Source organism: Rana temporaria, chromosome 11 (assembly GCF_905171775.1).
Source record: "Rana temporaria chromosome 11, aRanTem1.1, whole genome shotgun sequence".
Taxonomy (NCBI): domain Eukaryota; kingdom Metazoa; phylum Chordata; class Amphibia; order Anura; family Ranidae; genus Rana; species Rana temporaria.
Window position 1 is genome coordinate 26,255,503 of NC_053499.1, and position 20,754 is coordinate 26,276,256.

General features: G+C 42.4%; 1 protein-coding gene across 4 annotated transcripts in view; it reads left to right on the top strand.

The window, feature by feature from the left end:
• Positions 1-20,754, top strand: part of MYBPC3 (myosin binding protein C3) — a 174,679-nt gene that overhangs the window by 53,164 nt on the left and 100,761 nt on the right. For 2 of the 4 annotated variants that reach the window (XM_040328243.1, XM_040328245.1), the window contains exons 7-9: positions 338-386; positions 10,402-10,458; positions 13,866-13,868. In XM_040328243.1, coding sequence (XP_040184177.1) covers positions 338-386; positions 10,402-10,458; positions 13,866-13,868 — 109 coding nt within the window. The remainder of the gene's footprint in view (positions 1-337; positions 387-10,401; positions 10,459-13,865; positions 13,869-20,754) is intronic. The other 2 variants (XM_040328244.1, XM_040328247.1) reach the window with 1 other exon arrangement.

Sequence of the window (20,754 nt, forward strand, 5' to 3'; positions counted from 1 at the left end):
TTTGTTTGGGAGCCACGTCGCACGACCGCGCAATTGTCAGTTAAAGCGACGCCGTGCCGAATCGCAAAAACTGGCTGGGTCCTTTAGCTGCCTAAAGGTCCGGGTCTTAAGTGGTTAATTGTTGGTTGATGGACATTTTCAGCCAAAGTAACTATATAGTGGAAATGATGTGTCAAACAAGAGTCAACGGCTCAGGAAGGTTTAGCGGTTTATGGGGATTTACCAAAGTTTCCATCAACTGTATTAGATGAAATTCATACATGTACTATTAATATTTTATTCCACTTGTACATCCTTCCTTATGCCAATATTTTCTTCCCCTTTTTTCTCTGCGTAGAAGCCTCAAATGCAGGAGACATTGATATCCGTGCTGCATTCAAGCGGACGTAAGTATCTGCCCTAAATACATTTCTGTTTTACTGTCTGATTGAAGCTACAACAGGAGAGTGAGTGCCTGTTAGTTGAATGTGGCAGCTAAGAGTTATTTTGTTAAAGAATAAAAAAATGGATATAGTCAGGGTAGTATATTAGTAATATTCTGAATGAGTTCTAGAAAAAGACTAATTTAAAACATAATTAGGGGATGGAGGTTGGCTAATATCAATAGGAGAGCCCTTATCATGATACCCAGGTTGCCATGCATGGTCGTGCTAAGAGTGTGCAGGTTAAAGGAATATGTCAGGCAAAACCAGGGCCGATCCTAGGGTCACAGACGCCTGGGTGCAGAAATATTTCTGGTGCCCCCACATGGGTGGGGTCATCTTACTAACTCCTCCCCTTTACAAATGTTTCTATGGCTACGACTCAAACACAGAGATGCTCCCCTAAGAAGTCTTCATAAGTGTCCCCCATCAGAGCCCCCCACAGCAGGTGTCCCCCATCAGAGCCCCCCACAGCAGGTGTCCCCCATCAGAACCCCCCCACAGCAGGTGTCCCCCATCAGAACCCCCCCACAGCAGGTGTCCCCCATCAGAGCCCCCCACAGCAGGTGTCCCCCATTAGAGCCCCCCCACAGTAGGTGTCCCCCATAAGAGCCCCCCACAGCAGGTGTCCCCATTAGAGCCCCCCACATCAGATGTCCTCATAGATCAGTACTTGTCCAATAGATCCCTGTAGCTGGGAGCAGAAGCACATTACAGAGGGGCGGGGTATACGTGGCATCTTTGGTTACTTAGAGAGTGACACTCGGAGAGCATTTCTGGGAGTGCACGGGATGATTGGCAGCAGCTCCGGCCAACCCAGAAGCCTCTCATCACACTGCCTATGGGAGAAGAGCCGACACACGCAGAGGGGGCGGGGCAGACTGGAGACTGCTCCATGCACACCGGACAGAATTAATTAGTGGAGCCTAGTGCCGGAACATGTTCCGGTACTAGGCTCCGCTGTGGTACCCAGACTGGGACAGCGGGAGGTATGCGCTCTTGTCAGTTGCCAGCGGAGAGAGCAATCGGGATGGGGAAACGCAGCACCCGCTACATGCGCTTCGCCTCTGGACACAGACAAGGAGGAGGGAGGGGAGCACTTTGGCGCTTCAGCGCCCCCACCTCTGAGGCGCCTGGGTGCGGAGCACCCCGTGCACCCTGCCTAGGATCGGCCCTGGGCAAAACCCCAAACTTAATAAAAGATTTGTAAAGGGAAAATGTACTGTATGTATGTGTGTTTGCTTTTATTTTTTGGATACAATTTTATAGGGTAAAAAAATAAATAAAATTGGTAACATTTTTAAAGCTGGCTTACACTATTAGAATTTTGTTTAAAATATTTTACTTCAAAGTGGAGGTTCACCCGGAAATGACAATTTTTAAGAATAGATTGATGCTCATTTTGTCTAGGGGAATCGGGTAGTTTTTTTTAAATCGAAGCCGTACTTACCGTTTTAGAGATACATCTTCTCCGCCGCTTCCGGGTATGGGCTGCGGGACTGGGCGTTCCTTCTTGATTGACAGGCTTCCGACGGTCGCATCTATCGCGTCACGATTTTCCAAAAGTAGCCGAACGTCGGTGCGCAGGTGCCGTATAGAGCCGCATCGACGTTCGGCTTCTTTCGGCTACTCGTGACGCGATGTATGCAACCGTCGGAAGCCTGTCGGAAGACTGTCAATCAAGAAGGAACGCCCAGCCGAAGACCATACCCGGAAGCGGCGGAGAAGATCGCTCTCTAAAACGGTAAGTACTGCTTCGTTTTTAAAAAAAATACCCGATTCCTCTTCACAAAACGAGCGTGAATCTAATCTTAAATTTTTTTTTAGGGTGAACATTTATTCTATTTTCTAATGAATAGTGCGGTCAAATCGCCATTTTTTTTGACCGCAGTGATGAGAACATTAGAAGAAGCGGTATGGAATTTTTTTTTTAAAGGAATGTTTTTCTAAAAGTCCATGTGGTTTTCATTTAGGAAAGTCCAATCATTCCAAAATTACAAATTTTGAAGTACTTTCAAACAACATTTGTCAAGTCATCAGATGTACTCAGAATTTTTTTATACGAATGTTCCTAATTGTGTTGTAGCTTGTCTATCCAAACTGTTGAGACAATATTTTCTAGGGGCATTGTTGGGGAAAAAAGGGGTAATTTATAAGTGTAATTCAATACATGTATATCTCTAAAACTTGTCTGATACATCCAGGAGCATAGTAGGACCAGCAAGAAGGAGGATATCCATCGCCAGGTAGACAAACTTTGCTCCAGCAACATTTCTAAAATTTCTCAATGAATGTCTTCCTAATAAAAAAATAAATAAAAAAATCTGCCCTTATAATGAAACTGGGGGTAGAGGCAGAAAGGCTAGAATGATCCTGCCCTTTTAAAGTAGAACCCTGCTAAACACTTTTTATATCCAATCTGCCCACTTAATGCTACCAAGCAATTTCTGAAAATGACTATTCTTTGTGAAAAAAAATGATTGATTATGGTTTGCATTGTGCACATGTAGCGAGGCATGGGGTGTTATTTACTAAAGCTGGAGAGTGCAAGATCTGGTGCAACTCTCCACAGAAACCAATCAGCTTTCAGGTTTCATTATCAAAGCTTTAGGGCCCTTCCGTCCGTTGCGGATGAAAACGGGACATACATTGGTCCCTATGTGATTACGGGTGTCAGCGGATGACCATCCGCTGACACCCGTAATCGTCCGCCTCCGCAAAGATCCGCACTTGCGGACGGAAGAAAATCCTATTTTTCTTCCGTCTGCCAGATCGGATGAACACGGATATTAAAAGTCAGCAGCTACAAGTACTGCAGCGGCTGACTTTTAATATATGGACACTTACCAGTCCAGGGCGCCCGCGATGTCCTCACCCAAAGCCGATCTGTCTCTCGGCTCACGGGTGGTGGTGTCGCCATCTTCGGTAAGGGAATCAGGAAGTGAAGCTTCGTGGCTTCACTTCCTGATTCCCTACTGCGCATGCGCGAGTCACCCTTACGCGATTTCACTGGTCCCTACTGTCTTCTGGGACCTGTGCATCTCCCAGAAGACAGAGGGGGGGAACAGAGGAGGGGCCAGACATGGCGTAGATTGTCGATCTATACCCGGAAGTGGAAGCAAATACCTGGATTACACAGGTATCTGCTCCCCCCCCCCCCGAAAGGTACCAAATGTGACACCGGAGGGGGGGGGATCCAAAAAGCGTAAGTTCCATTTTTGGGTGGAACTCCACTTTAAGATCTCTGTACAAGGGTGGCTCCCATCAGCACAAAAGGGTTAAATTAATTCCTGTTGATCCTGCCATGAAGGTACTTTTTCCTGTTGTGGGGCGAAAACTGTCTCTCTTGTGCTTCTGTATTTTCACCCTGTGACGTGCAGCCCTGGTAGACGCTATAAGTGGCTGTGCCAACACATAACTACATGGGAATCATCCACCATTCATTGTCAGGAAGCCAGTCCAAAGCCTTGACATGCAGCTGATGCTTGAGCAAATGCAAGTCTCGTTCAATTTTCTAGCCTGCACTAAAAAAATTATATTGGCTACCATGGGCGATACCAGTGATAGTGAAATATGGGGGTTATGTATGATTGGTGTAAACCTGGAATCAGTATCAGGGCAGATTTTTTCACTCATTAGGAAGACTGCTTTTCATTGCCATTGGGATAGTTGCTGAGCAAATGATTATCCAGAATTCTATGTAAGCTGTCATGGAAGATCTGCTGCTGTATTCAGACTTCCGATGCAAACAAATTCTGTGATACTGGTCGGAGACCATGTGTTTCTAATACACCTGACACTTCATGAATCCCTGCAATACTGAGCTTGTCACTTGTTTTCTGCCTTCCTAAGACTCTGATCCATCCAATGCATGTACAGCGTGTCCCCTGTGCACACAGCACAATGTATAGAATTTATGGCACTCTAATTCTTGAAGGCTTGTGTTACACCTGTCACTCAAAGATTAATGTTTCCCTGCAATGTCTATATATTACCACATGCTATGTCTGATTCTTGCTGCACCAGCACATTTCACAGTTTGTGTATGACTTTAGCAACCCGGTGTATAGAAAACAGTATAGAACATGATGTTTTTTTGGAATTGATTGTACAGATATACATATTGCCACACCCCACACACATGTACAATTACACCACACACATGTGATATACATGTGTATATATACAGTATATACATAGATAGATACAGTATCTCACAAAAGTGAGTACACCCCTCACATTTTTGTAAATATTTTATTTTATCGTTTCATGTGACAACACTGAAGAAATGACACTACATTACACTATGGGGCTTTGTGATCTGACTCTCCTGGTGTGCCATATATATATAGTATCTCACACAAATGAGTACACCCCTCAAATTTTTGTAAATATTTTATTATATCTTTTTTTCATGTGACAACACTGAAGACACTTTGCTACAATGTAAAGTAGTGAGTGTACAGCTTGTTTAACAGTGTAAATTTGCTGTCTACTCAAAATAACTCAACACACAGCCATCTGCAAATGCAGCCTGTGCAGGGATGCTTTCTCACCTTCTTGCCAATGTTAGCTAGGTGTGGAGACTGACTGGGGAGCTGGGAGGAAGTGATGTTTTTGCAGGAGACAGCTTCGTCTCCAGCTAACATCATTCAATCCTGCAGCAGTATACGGAACATCAGGGCAGAGTGTGGGAAAGCCAGTGGAGTTTTAGGAAGCCAGAAGAGAGTAAAGAACCCAGCGGCCATGGCTGCACTCTAGACGGCAGTGTGCCCTAAGTGGCTGCCTAGTTCACCAAGCCGTAGTGTCAGACTTGATGATGAATATGTGTTATCTTCACATGCCATCAGAATTTCTATTTTTTATTGCCAATGGGACCCCCCTTTAACCCCCAGGCCCCATAGCAGCTGTATGGGCTACTAGGACAATTGTTATGCCACTGCACCACACAGGGACAAATACGACATACTGTATATAAACATCACACCTACACAAAGATACAACACAATTACTGCTGCGGAAACGTGAAAATCGTTTAGAAAAATGCTCTGGAGCCTACACACGATCGTTTTTAATTACCAATTAAAAAAATTGCATTTTCTCATCATGAAAAGCGGTCATGTGTACGCGGCATAATTTTTCTACAAGACAAGTAGTTCTCCAAAAAATTATAGCAGTTAAGAGGAAAAAACATAATTTGATTAATTATTGTTAAATATCAGAACATCAGCCAATAATTTGGAAAAGTTCTACTTTCTTATTGTTCTCCTGATATACCGTACATGCACTATACCACATTAATACTAGGTCTTATCAATGTGTGTTAACTTGAGCATGTCACAGTCGATTTAGGCTCCACTTATCCTACTGTTAATCAACTTTATCCTGTATGTGTTACAAGAACCGGCCTTGCTAGGAATAAAGTTTAAATGTAGCCATCATTTCTAAAATGTTAGATAGAGGAAGGAAGGTTTAAAATATTAACAGGTTATTGTGTGTTGCTATCTGTGTCCTCTTAGTGAGGTTTCCCTTTACTTCCTATCCTGGAATTCCCCTCTTAATTGTTAGGAGAACAGGTGTCCCCATTAGAAGATTAACTATCACCTCTTGGTCTAGTTACAACTCTGAAAATGTGGGTTTCTTTCTATCTATGTGAGGCCCCGTACACACGGCCAAGGAACTCGACGTGCCAAACACATCGAGTTCCTCAGCCAGTTCAGCCCTGAAGCCGCCGAGGAGCTCGGCGGGCCGAGAGCTCCCATAGAACAACGAGGAAATAGAGAACATGTTCTCTATTTCCTCGCCGAGCTCCTCGTCGGCTTCCTCGGCCGAAAGTGTACACACGGCCGGGTTTCTCGGCAGAATTCAGCCAGAAACTCGGTCGGAAGCTGAATTCTGCCGAGGAAACTGGTCGTGTGTACGGGGCCTGAGAGTGGTCACCAGGACCAATTGAGAGGTGGATCTTCCCACACTATTAGGACAGGTAGCTTGCTAGATTCTGAGGATAGAAACCAGGTACGTGATATTCTGGGTCTTTTTGCTGTTAAAATGAATAGTAATTATATTGCAATCCAAGACACACAATCGGAAATTCCAACAAGAAAACCGTGGATTTTTTTTCCGACGGAATGTTGGCTCAAACTTGTGTTGCATACACGCGGTCACACAAAATTCCGACTGTCAAGAACGCGGTGATGTACAACACTACGAGCCAAGAAAAAATTAAGTTCAATGATTCCGAGCATGCGTCTAATTGATTGCGAGAATGCATGTTTTTTCCGCGTCGGAATTGCATACTGACGATCGGAATTTCCTTGTTGGAAAAATTAAGGAACCAGCTCTCATATTTTTGCTGTCGGAAATTCTGACAGAAAAAGTTTGATAAAGCCTATACATGGTCGGAATTTCCGACCAAAAGCATAAGAGCATATTTATACAAGTGTGGGTGTCTAGATATATTCCTAGGACAAAGCTTTGCCTCTCATTGGCAGACATTTACTAGCATTGTAGTGTCGATTTGTGGTGGCCGAATGGGGAAAAATGCCAATGAGGATTTTACAGCTTCTTTGTGGACGCTACAGGACATCAGTGGTACATCACTGATAGGATCAAAGATTTGCCATCCACAGGCAGGAAATCCCACAAGCAGGCCAGGGATGGTGACTCTAAAGCCCCATACACACTATCAGTTTTCCTGCAGGTTTTTCTCTTCAGGTTTACCAAAACCATGTAGTGCAAGGGCCTGCCTGATTGCATACAAATTGAAACTCTTGAGGTTTGACCTCATAGTGTATTAGATGGTTTTGGTAAACCCGAAGAGAAAAACCTGCAGGAAAACTGATAGTGTGTATGGGGCTTAACAATCACCATATTAGAAGTATAGCAAATGTCACAGAGACATGGACCTCCCTCAAAGAATGGGTAATCCAGAATTGCATTAAAGGGGAATCAACAACGTCAAAGTCAATTATGCCCCCAAATATCCAACCAGTCTACTTTTATGTTATTGTGTATAATTCTGAGGCCCCGTACACACGACCGAGTTTCTCGGCAGAATTCAGCCAGAAACTCGATGGGAGACGTATTCTGCCGAGAAAACCGCTCGTGTGTACACTTTTCGCCGAGGAAACCTACGAGCATCTCGTCGGGCCAAAAAGAGAACATGTTCTCTATTTCCTCGTTAGTCAATGGGAAAAGTTGGCTCGGCGAGATCCTCGGCGGCTTCACAAGGAACTCGACGAGCAAAACGATGTGTTTTGCCCGTCGAGTTTCTCGGACGTGTGTACGGGGCCTGATATGTGCAATTTCCTCCTCTTTCTACATTGTATGTGGATGAGGAAGTTGGGGGATCTCTGAGGCCCCGTACACACGACAGAGTTTCTCGGCAGAATTCACCGAGAAACTCGGTCAAAACCCGGATTCTGCCGAGAAACTCTGTCGTCTGTACAGTTTTGGCTCGATGGAGCCGCCGAGGAGCTCGACGAGAAAATAGAGAACATGTTCTCTATTTTCTCGTTGTTCTATGGGAGAAGGCGGCCTGCCGAGCTCCTCGGCGGCTTCATCCCAAAACTCGACGAGGAACTCGACGTGCCAAGCACGTCGAGTTCCTCTGTCGTGTGTACGGGGCCTGAGAAGGTTGAATGTAAATTATGGAACATGGTGGTCTTCATTGCAGGCTCAGTGTTATAAGCAGATAACGGAACCCTGTCACTAGACCGTTCATTTTAACAGCAGTCTTCTCATAACATTATACAGTATGTGCATTTAATGACTGTTGTTGGGCACCACCATCCTAATTGTGACTTTAGCCATTTTAGACCTCCCAAAATCGAAATTTCGAAATTTCAGTTTCTGGCAAATGCTGGAAACTTATATCAAATAACAATTTCTTATATATCTACTGGCACCTACTGTGATCATTAAGGGGGTTTCCACTTTTCCTCTTGTACTATTTAATTAATTATTTCATATTATGGAGAACATAACTAAAGGAGATGGGATGCAAGAGTCATGTTTTATGTAAAGAAGAACCTATTGTTGAAAGAGATCCAAGGGATTCAACTACAAAGATGTTGGTTGCAGACCCTTGGGATGATTTAGAGTGTCCAATAAAAAAAGAAACGTATTATCGTGTAGCGAATTACTGAAATATAATGATTACCTCAAAATAGTTTCTTCATAAAATCAAAAAACACAAAAATGAAGTGACTTACATCTGCTGAGGTTGCGGTGACTCCTTAGGGTAAATACACACAACCTGCCATGGGCACAGGTAGAGAATATTCTGTTCCCACGCAGGATAAGAAAGGTCACGCTCAATGCCACATGCGTCCCTGGCCTGGATCCTCTGCAGGGTTCTCAGGTGGGTGTTGGATTAGGTGAGTTGAATTATGTCTAAAAAAGGCCCATCAGTGGTCCGATTGGCAGAGGCGCCAAAATCGTGTGTTGCAAAAAGGATTGGGGTCGTCTGCTTATCAAAAAGTCATCTGGTTTATCATACAACTAATAGATTTATTTCATAATAAAGCTATCCATTGTACAAAAAACAGACAACCCTCATCCTTTTTTAAACACACAACGACAAGTGCCCTTTGTCCATTGGACCACCAACAGGTATTTTTAGAGGTCATCCAACACACCTGAAGACATACAAGTAGCCAGGGACTGACATTAAGGGGGTTTCCACTTTTCCTCTTGTACTATTTAATTAATTATTTCATATTATGGAGAACATAACTAAAGGAGATGGGATGCAAGAGTCATGTTTTATGTAAAGAAGAACCTATTGTTGAAAGAGATCCAAGGGATTCAACTACAAAGATGTTGGTTGCAGACCCTTGGGATGATTTAGAGTGTCCAATAAAAAAAGAAACGTATTATCGTGTAGCGAATTACTCAAATATAATGATTACCTCAAAATAGTTTCTTCATAAAATCAAAAAACACAAAAATGAAGTGACTTACATCTGCTGAGGTTGCGGTGACTCCTTAGGGTAAATACACACAACCTGCCATGGGCACAGGTAGAGAATATTCTGTTCCCACGCAGGATAAGAAAGGTCACGCTCAATGCCACATGCGTCCCTGGCCTGGATCCTCTGCAGGGTTCTCAGGTGGGTGTTGGATTAGGTGAGTTGAATTATGTCTAAAAAAGGCCCATCAGTGGTCCGATTGGCAGAGGCGCCAAAATCGTGTGTGTTGCAAAAAGGATTGGGGTTGTCTGCTTATCAAAAAGTCATCTGGTTTATCATACAACTAATAGATTTATTTCATAATAAAGCTATCCATTGTACAAAAAACAGACAACCCTCATCCTTTTTTAAACACACAACGACAAGTGCCCTTTGTCCATTGGACCACCAACAGGTATTTTTAGAGGTCATCCAACACACCTGAAGACATACAAGTAGCCAGGGACTGACATAGCCCACTGGGCTGTACTGATAATTAAAATATCCCTTTTGGTTTGCCGTGTTTCTTTATGAAAAAAATCTGATGGTGTCACTGACAAAAGTAAAGTCTATAGTCTTTACTGAATTCTCATAAGGAATAAATAAAAACTGAGCTTGACCAGTGACGCTCTGCTTTTGCCTGTAAAGTGTAGTGTCACAAATGTGTTAAAGGCAGGTGGAGGTCTACCTGTGAGTTTTAGGAAGACCTAATGCCTTGTACACATGATCTGGCTTTTACCCGGACAAATCACATTGGAATTCCACCGGAGTAAAAAAGAAACTCCGACGGAATTTCTGATGAAAAAACTCAGATAGGGCTACACACGACTTTTACCATCGGAAATTCCGATCATGTGTACAAGGCATAAGAGATGATCAGACTGTGCCCAAATAGCTCAAAACAATTCTGTTTGAGTGTTATGCTTTTTTGTGTGTTTGGCAGTCAGCTAGCATAAAAAACATATAACAGAAAAAAAAATTGTAAACATTTCTTAATCACCTTTTTCTTTTCATGATACTCTTTCTAGTGGAGATGGAGCAGAGGAAGCCGGAGAGTTGGACTTCAGTGCCCTTCTTAAGAAAAGGTTAGTTTATACAATGGCACCACCTTCCACTGATCATAGATCTAATTTCATGCTCCTTAGCGGGCAACAAATCTATCCTCCCTTCCTGAAACACTTCTGTGTAGCCAACAGTCTGTCACTGATATAGATATTTATAATTCCTTGCAATCTCCCATCTTCCCCTCCATGCCATATGTAGAATTCCCATTGACATATGAGACATATATATAATACTGTTTATCACCTTACACGGCTTCCCTAAATTGATACAACATTCTATCTCAGCTATCTTCACACAGTATTCTTATCCGTGGAGCAGAACGTTTACACTGCTTGTAATACATGGGAGTTGTAGAATGGTTTCCAGTCCAGGTTTCATATCACAGTGTGACACCTGCACAGATGGAAACTTATGAAGAACAGCCTAGGGCATCTGTTGTAACTTGCTGGTGCTGGGTAATGCTGCCTTAAGGCCCGTACAAACGATCGGATATTCTGACAATAATTGTCCGATGGACGTGTTTTGTTGGATAATACGACCATCTGTATGCTCCATCGGACAATTGTTGTCGTAATTTTCGACAACAAATGTTGGCTATTCATGCTCTCAAATTGTTCCGTCTGATTATCCGATCGTGTGTACAAAAATCAGTCGGACTAAAATCCAAAGTACAAACGCATGCTCTGAACCAAAATGCTAACCATCAGACAAAAATAGCAGAAGTTGCCCAAAGGGTGGGGGTAAAGAGCTGAAAAACCACATAGTTTGGTGTATGTTGGCTGAAAATGTTTTGCCGTCTTTATGCAGAACAAGTTCATGGACAATGCCCTCCAGACAAAGATCCACGGATTTTTCCGATGGAAGTCTGATCGTGTGTATGAGGCTTTAGACTATATCATACCTTTATTGCTAAATGGGTGTTGAAACAAACTGTAAAATCCCTACCAACCAAAATTATTTATAATATGATATACCCATGGCAGTAATTTTCACAAATATTCAACCATAAAGCTTATGCTGGGGAGTTGTAGAAACACTCAGTTTGCCCATTTAGGGTCAAGTGCTAGGTTTGCTTGAAGAACCCTTAAGAAATAAAAATTAATTTGTACCAATCTGCTATCAAATTAAAGCCCTACACAGAGAACAAATTTTCTGTTACGGCACTTGATCCCCAGGGAGCCGGTTCCTATAGCCATCAACCACTATCACAGTATCTATAAAGACTCCAAAAGATTAGAGAGGAACTGCTCACCAAATTGAAAGCCCCAAACATTTATTAAGTCATCCAACAAGTAGACTACTCCATCCGATGTACAAACCCCTCCTTAGTGGGATTGTAAATCGGATGGAGTAGTCTGTTTGTTGGATGTTTCAGTAAATCATTTTGAGGTTTTCAATTTGGTGAATAGTCCCTCTCTATTGTTCTGGAACCTTTGAGACAAATTACAGTAAAGCCTTGTCTGTCCCAAAGAAAACAATATATAATGGTTCAAGGTAAGATACAACGACTAAAAGGCATCATTTGTTGAACTTTTGCCACGTACACACGATCGGAAATGCCAACAAGACATAATTTTGGCTCAAAGTAGTGTTGCATACACATGGTTACACAATATTCCAACCGTCAAGAACGTGGTGACGTACAACACTACGACGAGCTGAGAAAAATGAAGTTCAATGCTCCCGAGCATGCGTCTACTTGATTCCGAGCAAGCGTGTTTTTTTGTGCGTCGGAATTGCATACAGACGATCGGAATTTCCGACAAGAATTTTTCTTGTTGGAAAAATTGAGAACCAGCTTTCAAATTTTTGCTGTCGGAAATTCCGACCAAAAAAGTTTGATGGAGCCTACAGGCGGTCAGAATTTCCGACCAAAAGCTCACGTCGAACTTTTCTTGTTGGAAATTCTGACCATGTGTACGCGGTATAAGACATCCAGGAAATTAAAAAAATACTCTGGGTTTAAGGGAGAAAAATGCCCGGTTCTCAAGTAGTCAACCTTATGTAAGCATCCAAAATGAAGCTTATACAGGGTTTGGACTCCAGGCTCCAGGGCAAAAATGCATTGGTGGGGAAGCATGGCAACCGTGATTATCAGTGTTTGGGGGTACATTCCTTAAATGAATGGGCAAAATAAGTCTCTTTAGGGTAATTTTAACCTTTTTCCATCAAATAGTGTACCACCAAACCTTTTTGATCTTTTCAAGGTGATGATAAAAACAGTTGATGGCAGGTTGTATTAATTTGGTCATTTTTGAAACCACCAGCTGGTTGGCCATACACTTGGCAATTTCTAGCAATATCATCTATTTGCAAGAAGCCATTGATCACAAAGATATCCAAACAGAATGATTCAACCTTCTGCCAACAGTTTTTGTCATAAAGCAATCAGAACGTTTGGTGGTAGGTCACCTTTCCTTTTTGAGGAAATTATAAACTCTTGTAAAGGCAAGTAGTAGCTTTCCACAGTAACCTGCCAGATGACAACAACCATTTTTCCAATGCAGGATAGAAAAGAAAAAACAGTAAATGATGGATCATACTATATTGATTGTTTGTTCATTTCTCAATGATATTTGACGTGTTTTCTATGCTTCATATCCATGTGTCTTTTTCCTATGTTCCTTTTGCTGTATCTAGCTTTCTTGCAGAGCTTTCTCCATGTACACTCCATGCCCTGTCCCTGTTCATCTGTCCAGTTGGCTTAGGGACTGGTTGTGTTCCAGGCACCCAACACTCCTGCAGCTATTGTATTTCCTGCAGCTTGCTTTCCGCCCCCCTTTCATACTATAGTCTTGCAGAGCTTGCAGTATACTTCAGTCCTGCTCTCTTGCAACACTTGCTGCTTTCCGTCAATCTTACTGCTTTTCAACACTTGCTACAACTTTAAGTCCTGCTGTCTAGCAATCCTTGTTGCAATCTTCAGCCCTGCTGCCTTGCAATGCTTGCTGCATCCTTTAGTCCTTCTCTCTTGCAATGCTTGCTGCATCCTTTAGTCCTTCTCTCTTGCAAAGCTTGCTGCATCCTTTAGTCCCGCCCTCTTGCAATGCTTGCTGCAGTCTTCAATCTTGCTCTCCTGCAATGCTTACTGCATCCTTCCATTCTTCTGCTCTTCAATGCTTGATGCATACCTTAGTCCTGCTTGCTTGCAATGTTTACTGTATTCTTCAACCCTACTGTGTAGCAATGCTTTTTATCAATGTTTGCTGCATCCCTCTGTCCTGCGGTGTTGTAATGCTTGCTGCATCTTTCAGTCCTGCTGTCTAGCAATGATTTCTGCATCCCTTAGTATATATTTTTTTGTACTCATTGAGTAATAATTTATATCCTCTTTCTTTCTGTATTTCCTCTCTTCTTTTACACTATCACTTTTCTGTTCTGTAACTGTCATTTTCTTATCTTCTTCTGTCCTTCATCCTGCATACAGAGAGTAAGTTTTATGTGATATGCACGATATAAGTGATTCAGCTTTACTGATGCTTTTGGCCTGGCGTAACAATGCGAGTGGCTCGGCCCATGTCTGGTGACCGGTAATATGCATTAATGCTAAGCAAATATGGCTACTCATTTTCTGCTTATTAGTTCTAACTTGATGAATCAACTTCACTGGTTCTGCTCATTTATTATCTATAGCAAGTGACCCCTGTGATGTCACTGTGTTGAGTGATCAGTCTGTTTATTCTTCTCACCAGTAAGTGGAGAGACTGTGGAACAGCATGTAACCCATCTATGTATTGGAAGGAATGACACCTCTTCGACGAGGTGGCAGCTGAACTCCAATGAGTAATAGGATAGCATGCATCATAGGCTCAAGAAAGAGTGGTGTTACTATATTAAAACCTCCCTTACTGCTTTTTGAGATATATCCTTCATCACTAGATAGTTCAAGTGGGAAACAAATGTGGCTGGCAGAACCAATGTTAAAAGAGCAAGTCATTCTGGGTAAAAACAGGTGTCTACTTACACGTCGAGTAGATCTAAACCCAATAACCCTGCAGCTTTTATAAAATAAATACCAGGTAATCCTGTTATGAAGGTCCTGCTATAAGGTGACAACTGTCTACCAGTTGTGCTCCTGCATTGTCACCATGTTACATGCACCCCTGGTGAAGACTACAAGTGACTGTACTAATACACATTGGGCAGGCATGGTCCACTATAGTCTTCAAAACCCGGTCCTGAGCAATGATGTGCAACCAATGCCGGAGCAAGTGCAAGTGCATGTAGACAGAAAGTCATTGAAAAGGGGGTTTGGGGGGTGGGCTAGGAGATCAGCAGCACTAAGATGCAAAAAAAAGGTGGCAAAAGGGCAGACATTTTATTTTATGAGAGCAAAATAGCATGTCAGTTGTTTATGGTATACAACTAAATGTCATCCAGTAAGGGTTTCGATCTACTTTAATGCCAATATAAGAAAGGGAAATTTAATTGTATAACTAAAGCAGTCATATTTATGTTCTGGGCAGCATGGGGAAGGGTTAGACTCTCTATCAGTTTTATTTTTATTGCTTTATGCCCCTTACACGCGATCAGGCTAAACTCACATCGGAATCCCGAAGGAATTCCATTGGAGTAAAAGAGAACATGTTCTCTATCTAAACTCCAATGGAATTCCTCGAAAAAAAAGTCTGATGTGGCATACACACGGTCGTAATTTCTGACTGACTTTTTCCATCAGAAATTTACGATCGTGTGTACGGGGGTTCAGTGTTCATTTGGGCTTTTTCTTCATTTCCCTTCACATTATATCATTGTGACACAAAGGCCCATGAGGTCAGAGGTCCTAACAATATTTTTTACCTCCTTTTTTTTAAGTCTGTGCACTCTCATTATATGCCATACTAAGTAAAATGGGACCTTTATAATTATCTTCTCATATTACTTTTTTATTTGCTAGTTGAAATCGCACTTCTACAATTTTTTTAATTAGTTTCTCGGAAGTTAGTGGACAGTTCTCAGTTTTTGTGTGAGACAAAACACCATCATAAGTTTTTATTTATTTTTTTAGCATAGCTCTTAGATACACGTTTGCTATAAACGATTATTTGCTGTTTTCCAAAAACAGAGACCTGAAATCTGCCAATAATATTTTGGTAGCTTGGAGGTTTCATAATCCTTGAGATTAAAATGAAGTAGCCATGAATGTTTCTGTAACGGAGACTGTCGTTTAGCCTCAGATCTAATTGACTAGAGTTAATTCAAAGAAGGTGCCATGTTTTCAGCTCCACTTCATGAAAGGTTGGGCAGTACATTTTGAGGCCTCGGGAATAGTGGTCTTAGCTAAGGCCTTCATCAGTGACCTTGAGGGGCATTTTAACCTCTGGTAAACTGGTTAGATACAGTATGACTATCCTGTTGCAAGCAAAGCTGTCATAACTTCTGCCAATGAATATAAGCTAGAGGGATATTTGTATGTGACACTATACTATGTGTATACGTTTTGTTGAGACTTTTTGCACAGATCATGTGATAGCAAACTTGTAGCTGAGACAGCAGTTACCAGAGCAAATGTGTTTATTTTGCCATGATGACCCACTCAGGAAAATGTTTGTCAGCAACAAGAAATGTGCAAGCATAAGAACATCAGTCTTGTGAAGTCTGGTCTGTACCAAGGTTTAAAAGTTCCCGGAACGCCTAAAGCTATCCATTTATTTTAGGGAACAGTAATGCTGCGTACACACGATCGGTCAAACCGATGAGAACGGTCTGATGGACCGTTTTCATCGGTTAACCGATGAAGCTGACTGATGGTCAGTCGTGCCTACACACCATTGGTTAAAAAAACTATCGTGTCAGAACGCGGTGACGTAAAACACAACGACGTGCTGAAAAAAATGAAGTTCAATGCTTCCAAGCATACGTCGACTTAAATTCTGAGCATGCCTGGATTTTTAACCGATGGATGTGCCTACAAACGATCGGTTTTTTTCTATCGGTTAGGTATCCATTGGTTAAATTTAAAACAAGATTGCTTTTTTTTAACCTATGGATAAATAACCGATGGGGCCCACACACGATCGGTTTGGTCCGATGAAAACGGTCCATCAGACCATTCTCATCGTTTTGACCGATCGTGTGTACACGGCATAAGAAGTGCTGGCAGGATTTCATTACCTAAAGCAGTGGTCTTCAAACTGCGGCCCAGGGTCAGATGTGGCCCATGGCTTCCTTTTCTGTCTTTTGGGGCACGATCCCTCCCACTGACACCTTCTTCCCATATCAACAATGGGGGAACTAAACCTTCCAATCAAAGCAATGATAGGGCATTGCTTGTGCCCACTGATGCTGGGGCATTTTCTGCTCCCACTGGGTATAGTCCGGCCCCCTTAAAGTCCAAAAGCCCATAAACTGGCCCTTTGCTTAGAAACTTTGGTGACCCCTGACCTAAAGGATAAAATCACTTCTGATTGCTGCAGATCATTTCATAGACTTGTAAGTTCTGCTCTACTAAGCATTTTTATTCCAGTGGAGAGAGACAAGTGGAGAAGGAGGGACTGTACTGCTGGTGCTAATCAAGGGAATCAATGAGGACAGGCTTTCTAACCTATCTGAACAGGATGTCCACCAAGGCACCCTGAGTCATGAGATCACTATCTTGTATATAAAGGGACCTTAGCACAAACCTATTTTTAAAATCCAAGATTTGGCCCAAGAGTTTTAGAATTTATTAGTACAGTTTAATATGACAAAGCATTAAGTGAAAAATAACTTTTGGAATTGATCCCTGGCTAGAAGCAAACTGTAGCAAATTCCTCTAGGCTCTATCATCCTTCAGTATCGGGACCCCTGACATCGCCTCTCCCATCAAATCTAGTCCCCTCGCCAGAGGAAGTCACCCCTGGAGAGGGCCCCGGTGCAAGCAACGCATCCGGCCCTGTGTAGTGTATCCAAGTAGCCCAAATTGAATAAAATTGGTCATATTTGTTCCTGCACTGCGCCATCCACTTCTCAGCCGCCATAATTTTTTTCACCAAAGCCACCCATTCAGAACGGGTTGGTACCTGAGGCGTCTTCCAATGAATCGGAATCAGCCGACGGGCCGCGTTGAGCAGTTGAGGCAGTGTGGACTTGCGATACTGACTAACCGGAACAGTGGGGAAGTGGAGTAAGGACTCCAACGGGGAATCCGGTAATTCCACGTCCAGGATGAGCTTGATCTGTGCGTGGACATCCTGCCAGAAGGGTCGCAGCTTGGGGCACTCACACCAGATGTGGAGGAAAGTGCCCCTGTGGCCACAGTCTCTTCAGCACGCATCAGAGAGAGAAGGATAGATCTTAGTGTTTCAGGGAACTTGATACAAATATCATTGCTCAACTGATTTAAAAATTACTCATACAGAAATATGGCTGGAATTTCAAGGATGCCATTACTGGTAGCTAAGCAGCGCTTAGATATGTTCATGTGTCAGGGCATCACATTACCATCTTAGAAGTCATTGTCTGCATTTTGTGGTCACTATCTTAAAAGGTGTCCACAGCCAGAGGTGCCAAACAGTTTTGCCATGCCTATGAGCCCTACAAGCTCTTACAATGCTGTCACAGCTACAGGATTGCCGATGTTTAGAATTATTATCTGAGAGTAGCATAAACTACTTGCCTTGTATCACCTGCATAAGTTTCAGCTTTGCACCCATCTTTGGCTTGCACTGTTTTTCGAATGCCGTATTTATCTCTTTGCATGCCATGGTATAGTTATTTTACTTTGCCTAGTGCATGTTCAAGAAGCCATGTTTGCATTTTTGTCTACCTCTTGGCCTGGTGTCAGCAAGTGAATGTGATTGCCTTGGACTGACGTGTCTTGCTCTTTTTTGCCCTCGGTGATGTGGGCGCTGTCTTCCGATGCATGCTTTTTCTGAATACTTCTTTGCAAGTCCAGCAGTTTCCTGCGTTCTGTAAATCGGTAAGACCCACAATATAAAATGGTCTTCCCATAAGACCATAAAATGGTTTGTATGTACGGTTCTACAAATAGAAATACTAGTGTGTACCTGTGTTATATTATCCAGTTCACTGACACATAAGGAAATAGACATGCAAAAAAACAGGGACACCCACCCTGCAGTTAGCTAAAATCAAAATGAAAATAAGAGAGGAAGCACTCACATCGCCACATCCGTAGATTAAGAGGGAACAAAAAAAGGGGGTACTTGAAAAGTAACCCTGGATGGGACTTTAGAGGCATAGTAAACAATGGAGAAGTAAAGAAAAATATTACCTTTATTAAAAAAGTACATGGTATGAACAGAGCATTCAAAAGTAGATTAGAAATCATAACAAATGATACAAGGTATACAGTGAGCCCTTGTGTGTCAACGCGTTTCACCGTTAGGCTTCATTCAAGGTTTAAAGATAGCAAAAGAGAGTAAAATCAAAGTGGTACAAATAAAGTTTCAGTGGAACACATTTTAAACATACTTGGAAGGCATCTATCTTCTGTTTATGAGGTGGTTCTTAACTTTAAACGCTACTCTTGTTAAAACATTGAAATTGTATATATAATAGCCACACCAATCTGATCTCTGATCTTTTTTCCAGTTGAAAAAGAAGGGAGACAGTGAGCCTTTCCTTCAGGAATGAGGTCCCCTGTGTCATAAAGAGTCCATTACTTTATATATCCAAAGCAAAGTGACTGATTCTCTTGACAACCCCTACCCATTGATATTTATCCTCCCTGCACTCCTCCACCAAACCACTTGTCTTTACACTGAGTCTAATCCCTTTTTAAGCTTAATGTTAGGCTGTGTTGAAACTTATACAAGGTTAATGACTTCCTACTCTTTTGGACCTGGCGATTGGCTAGGAACTGTATCTTCTAAGGAAGGGGAGAAAGTTACATTTCCTGGGAACCAGATATTTCCAAGGGCTCAGAAAGATGAGTGGGGTAACAGGGGAGCACAAAAGAATACGTATCAGTGGTTGGGGTGGTGATCTGTAAAGAGAACCTGCACCTTTGTCCTAAATGAGCAAAGCGCTTTAAACTGAATTATCAAGGGTGACTCTTTTAAAAGAATGACTAAAAGAGAAGAAAAACTGAAATTGGTTGGGTACATTCAGACATATTTTGTAAAAAGACTAGAGCTGGTGTGGTGAAACTCATGATAACTAGCCACAAAACTCTTATGCCAAAAACCACACAAAAAAACATACTAAAGCATAAATTCCAGCACTTTACAAATATCTAAAAACGTTTCAATCATGGGGTCTGCTTACCAGTATAGTATGCTTGGAACCTGGTGCAGTATTTTTTAGTGATGAGCTTTCAGGTCTAAAAACCCTTTAATAGCAACACATACGGGTTAGTTAGGATACGATAATGAACATTTACCACCCAACTAGGTTATTGAGATTCAAAATGTCAGTGCACCAAAAATTTGTATTTTCTTTAAAGTCCAACTGGATTTTCAGCTGAATATTGTGCTTTCCAGGCATGTCAAAACAAAAGCTTTGCAAAGTCCTAAGCCTTGTACACATGTACAGGTTTCCCCCGGCGGACTTTTTACCGATGGAAAGCCCGAGGGGAAAACCGAAAACCTGCTCGGTAACTTCCGCCCCCCCCCTACACACGACCGGTTTTCCTGACAGGAAAACTGCCATGAGAGCTTTGGTCGGGAATCCCGGCCGTGTGTATGCTCCATCGCAGTGTTTCCCATAGGAAAACTGGCGGGTTAAAAAGAGAGCTGGTTCTCTTTTTTTCCCAGCAGTTTTCCTGCATACACACGGCCGGTTTTACCGGCCAAAAGCTCTCATGGCAGTTTTCCAGACGGGAAAACGATCGTGTGTACGTGGCTTTACAGATAAAGTCTTTTAGAAATGACCCATAGTCTAAGTAAAATGTCTGTACTCTGCCAACATGCAGCAGAGAAAAACTATTATGCCGCATACAGACGATCGGAAATTCCGACAACAAAACCGTGTTTTTTTTCACACGGATGTTGGCTCAAACTTGTCTTGCATACACATGGTTGTGTATGCAAATGTTGTCGGAAATTCCAAACGCCAAGAACGCGGTCATGTACAAGTTGTACAACGCAAGGTTCATAAAGACATGGATGAGCAAGTTTGGGGTGGAGGAACTTGACTGGCCTGCAAAGAGTCCTGACCTCAACTTTCGGGATGAATTTGAGCGGAGACTGCAAGCCAAGCTTTCTCGTCCAATGTCAGTGCCTGACCTCACAAAAGTGCTTATGGAAGAATGGTCACACATTCCCATAGACACACTCATAAACCTTGTTGACAGCCTTCACAGAAGAGTTGAAGCTGTTATAGCTGCAAAGAGTGGGCCAACTCAATATTGAACCCTACGGACTAAGACTGGG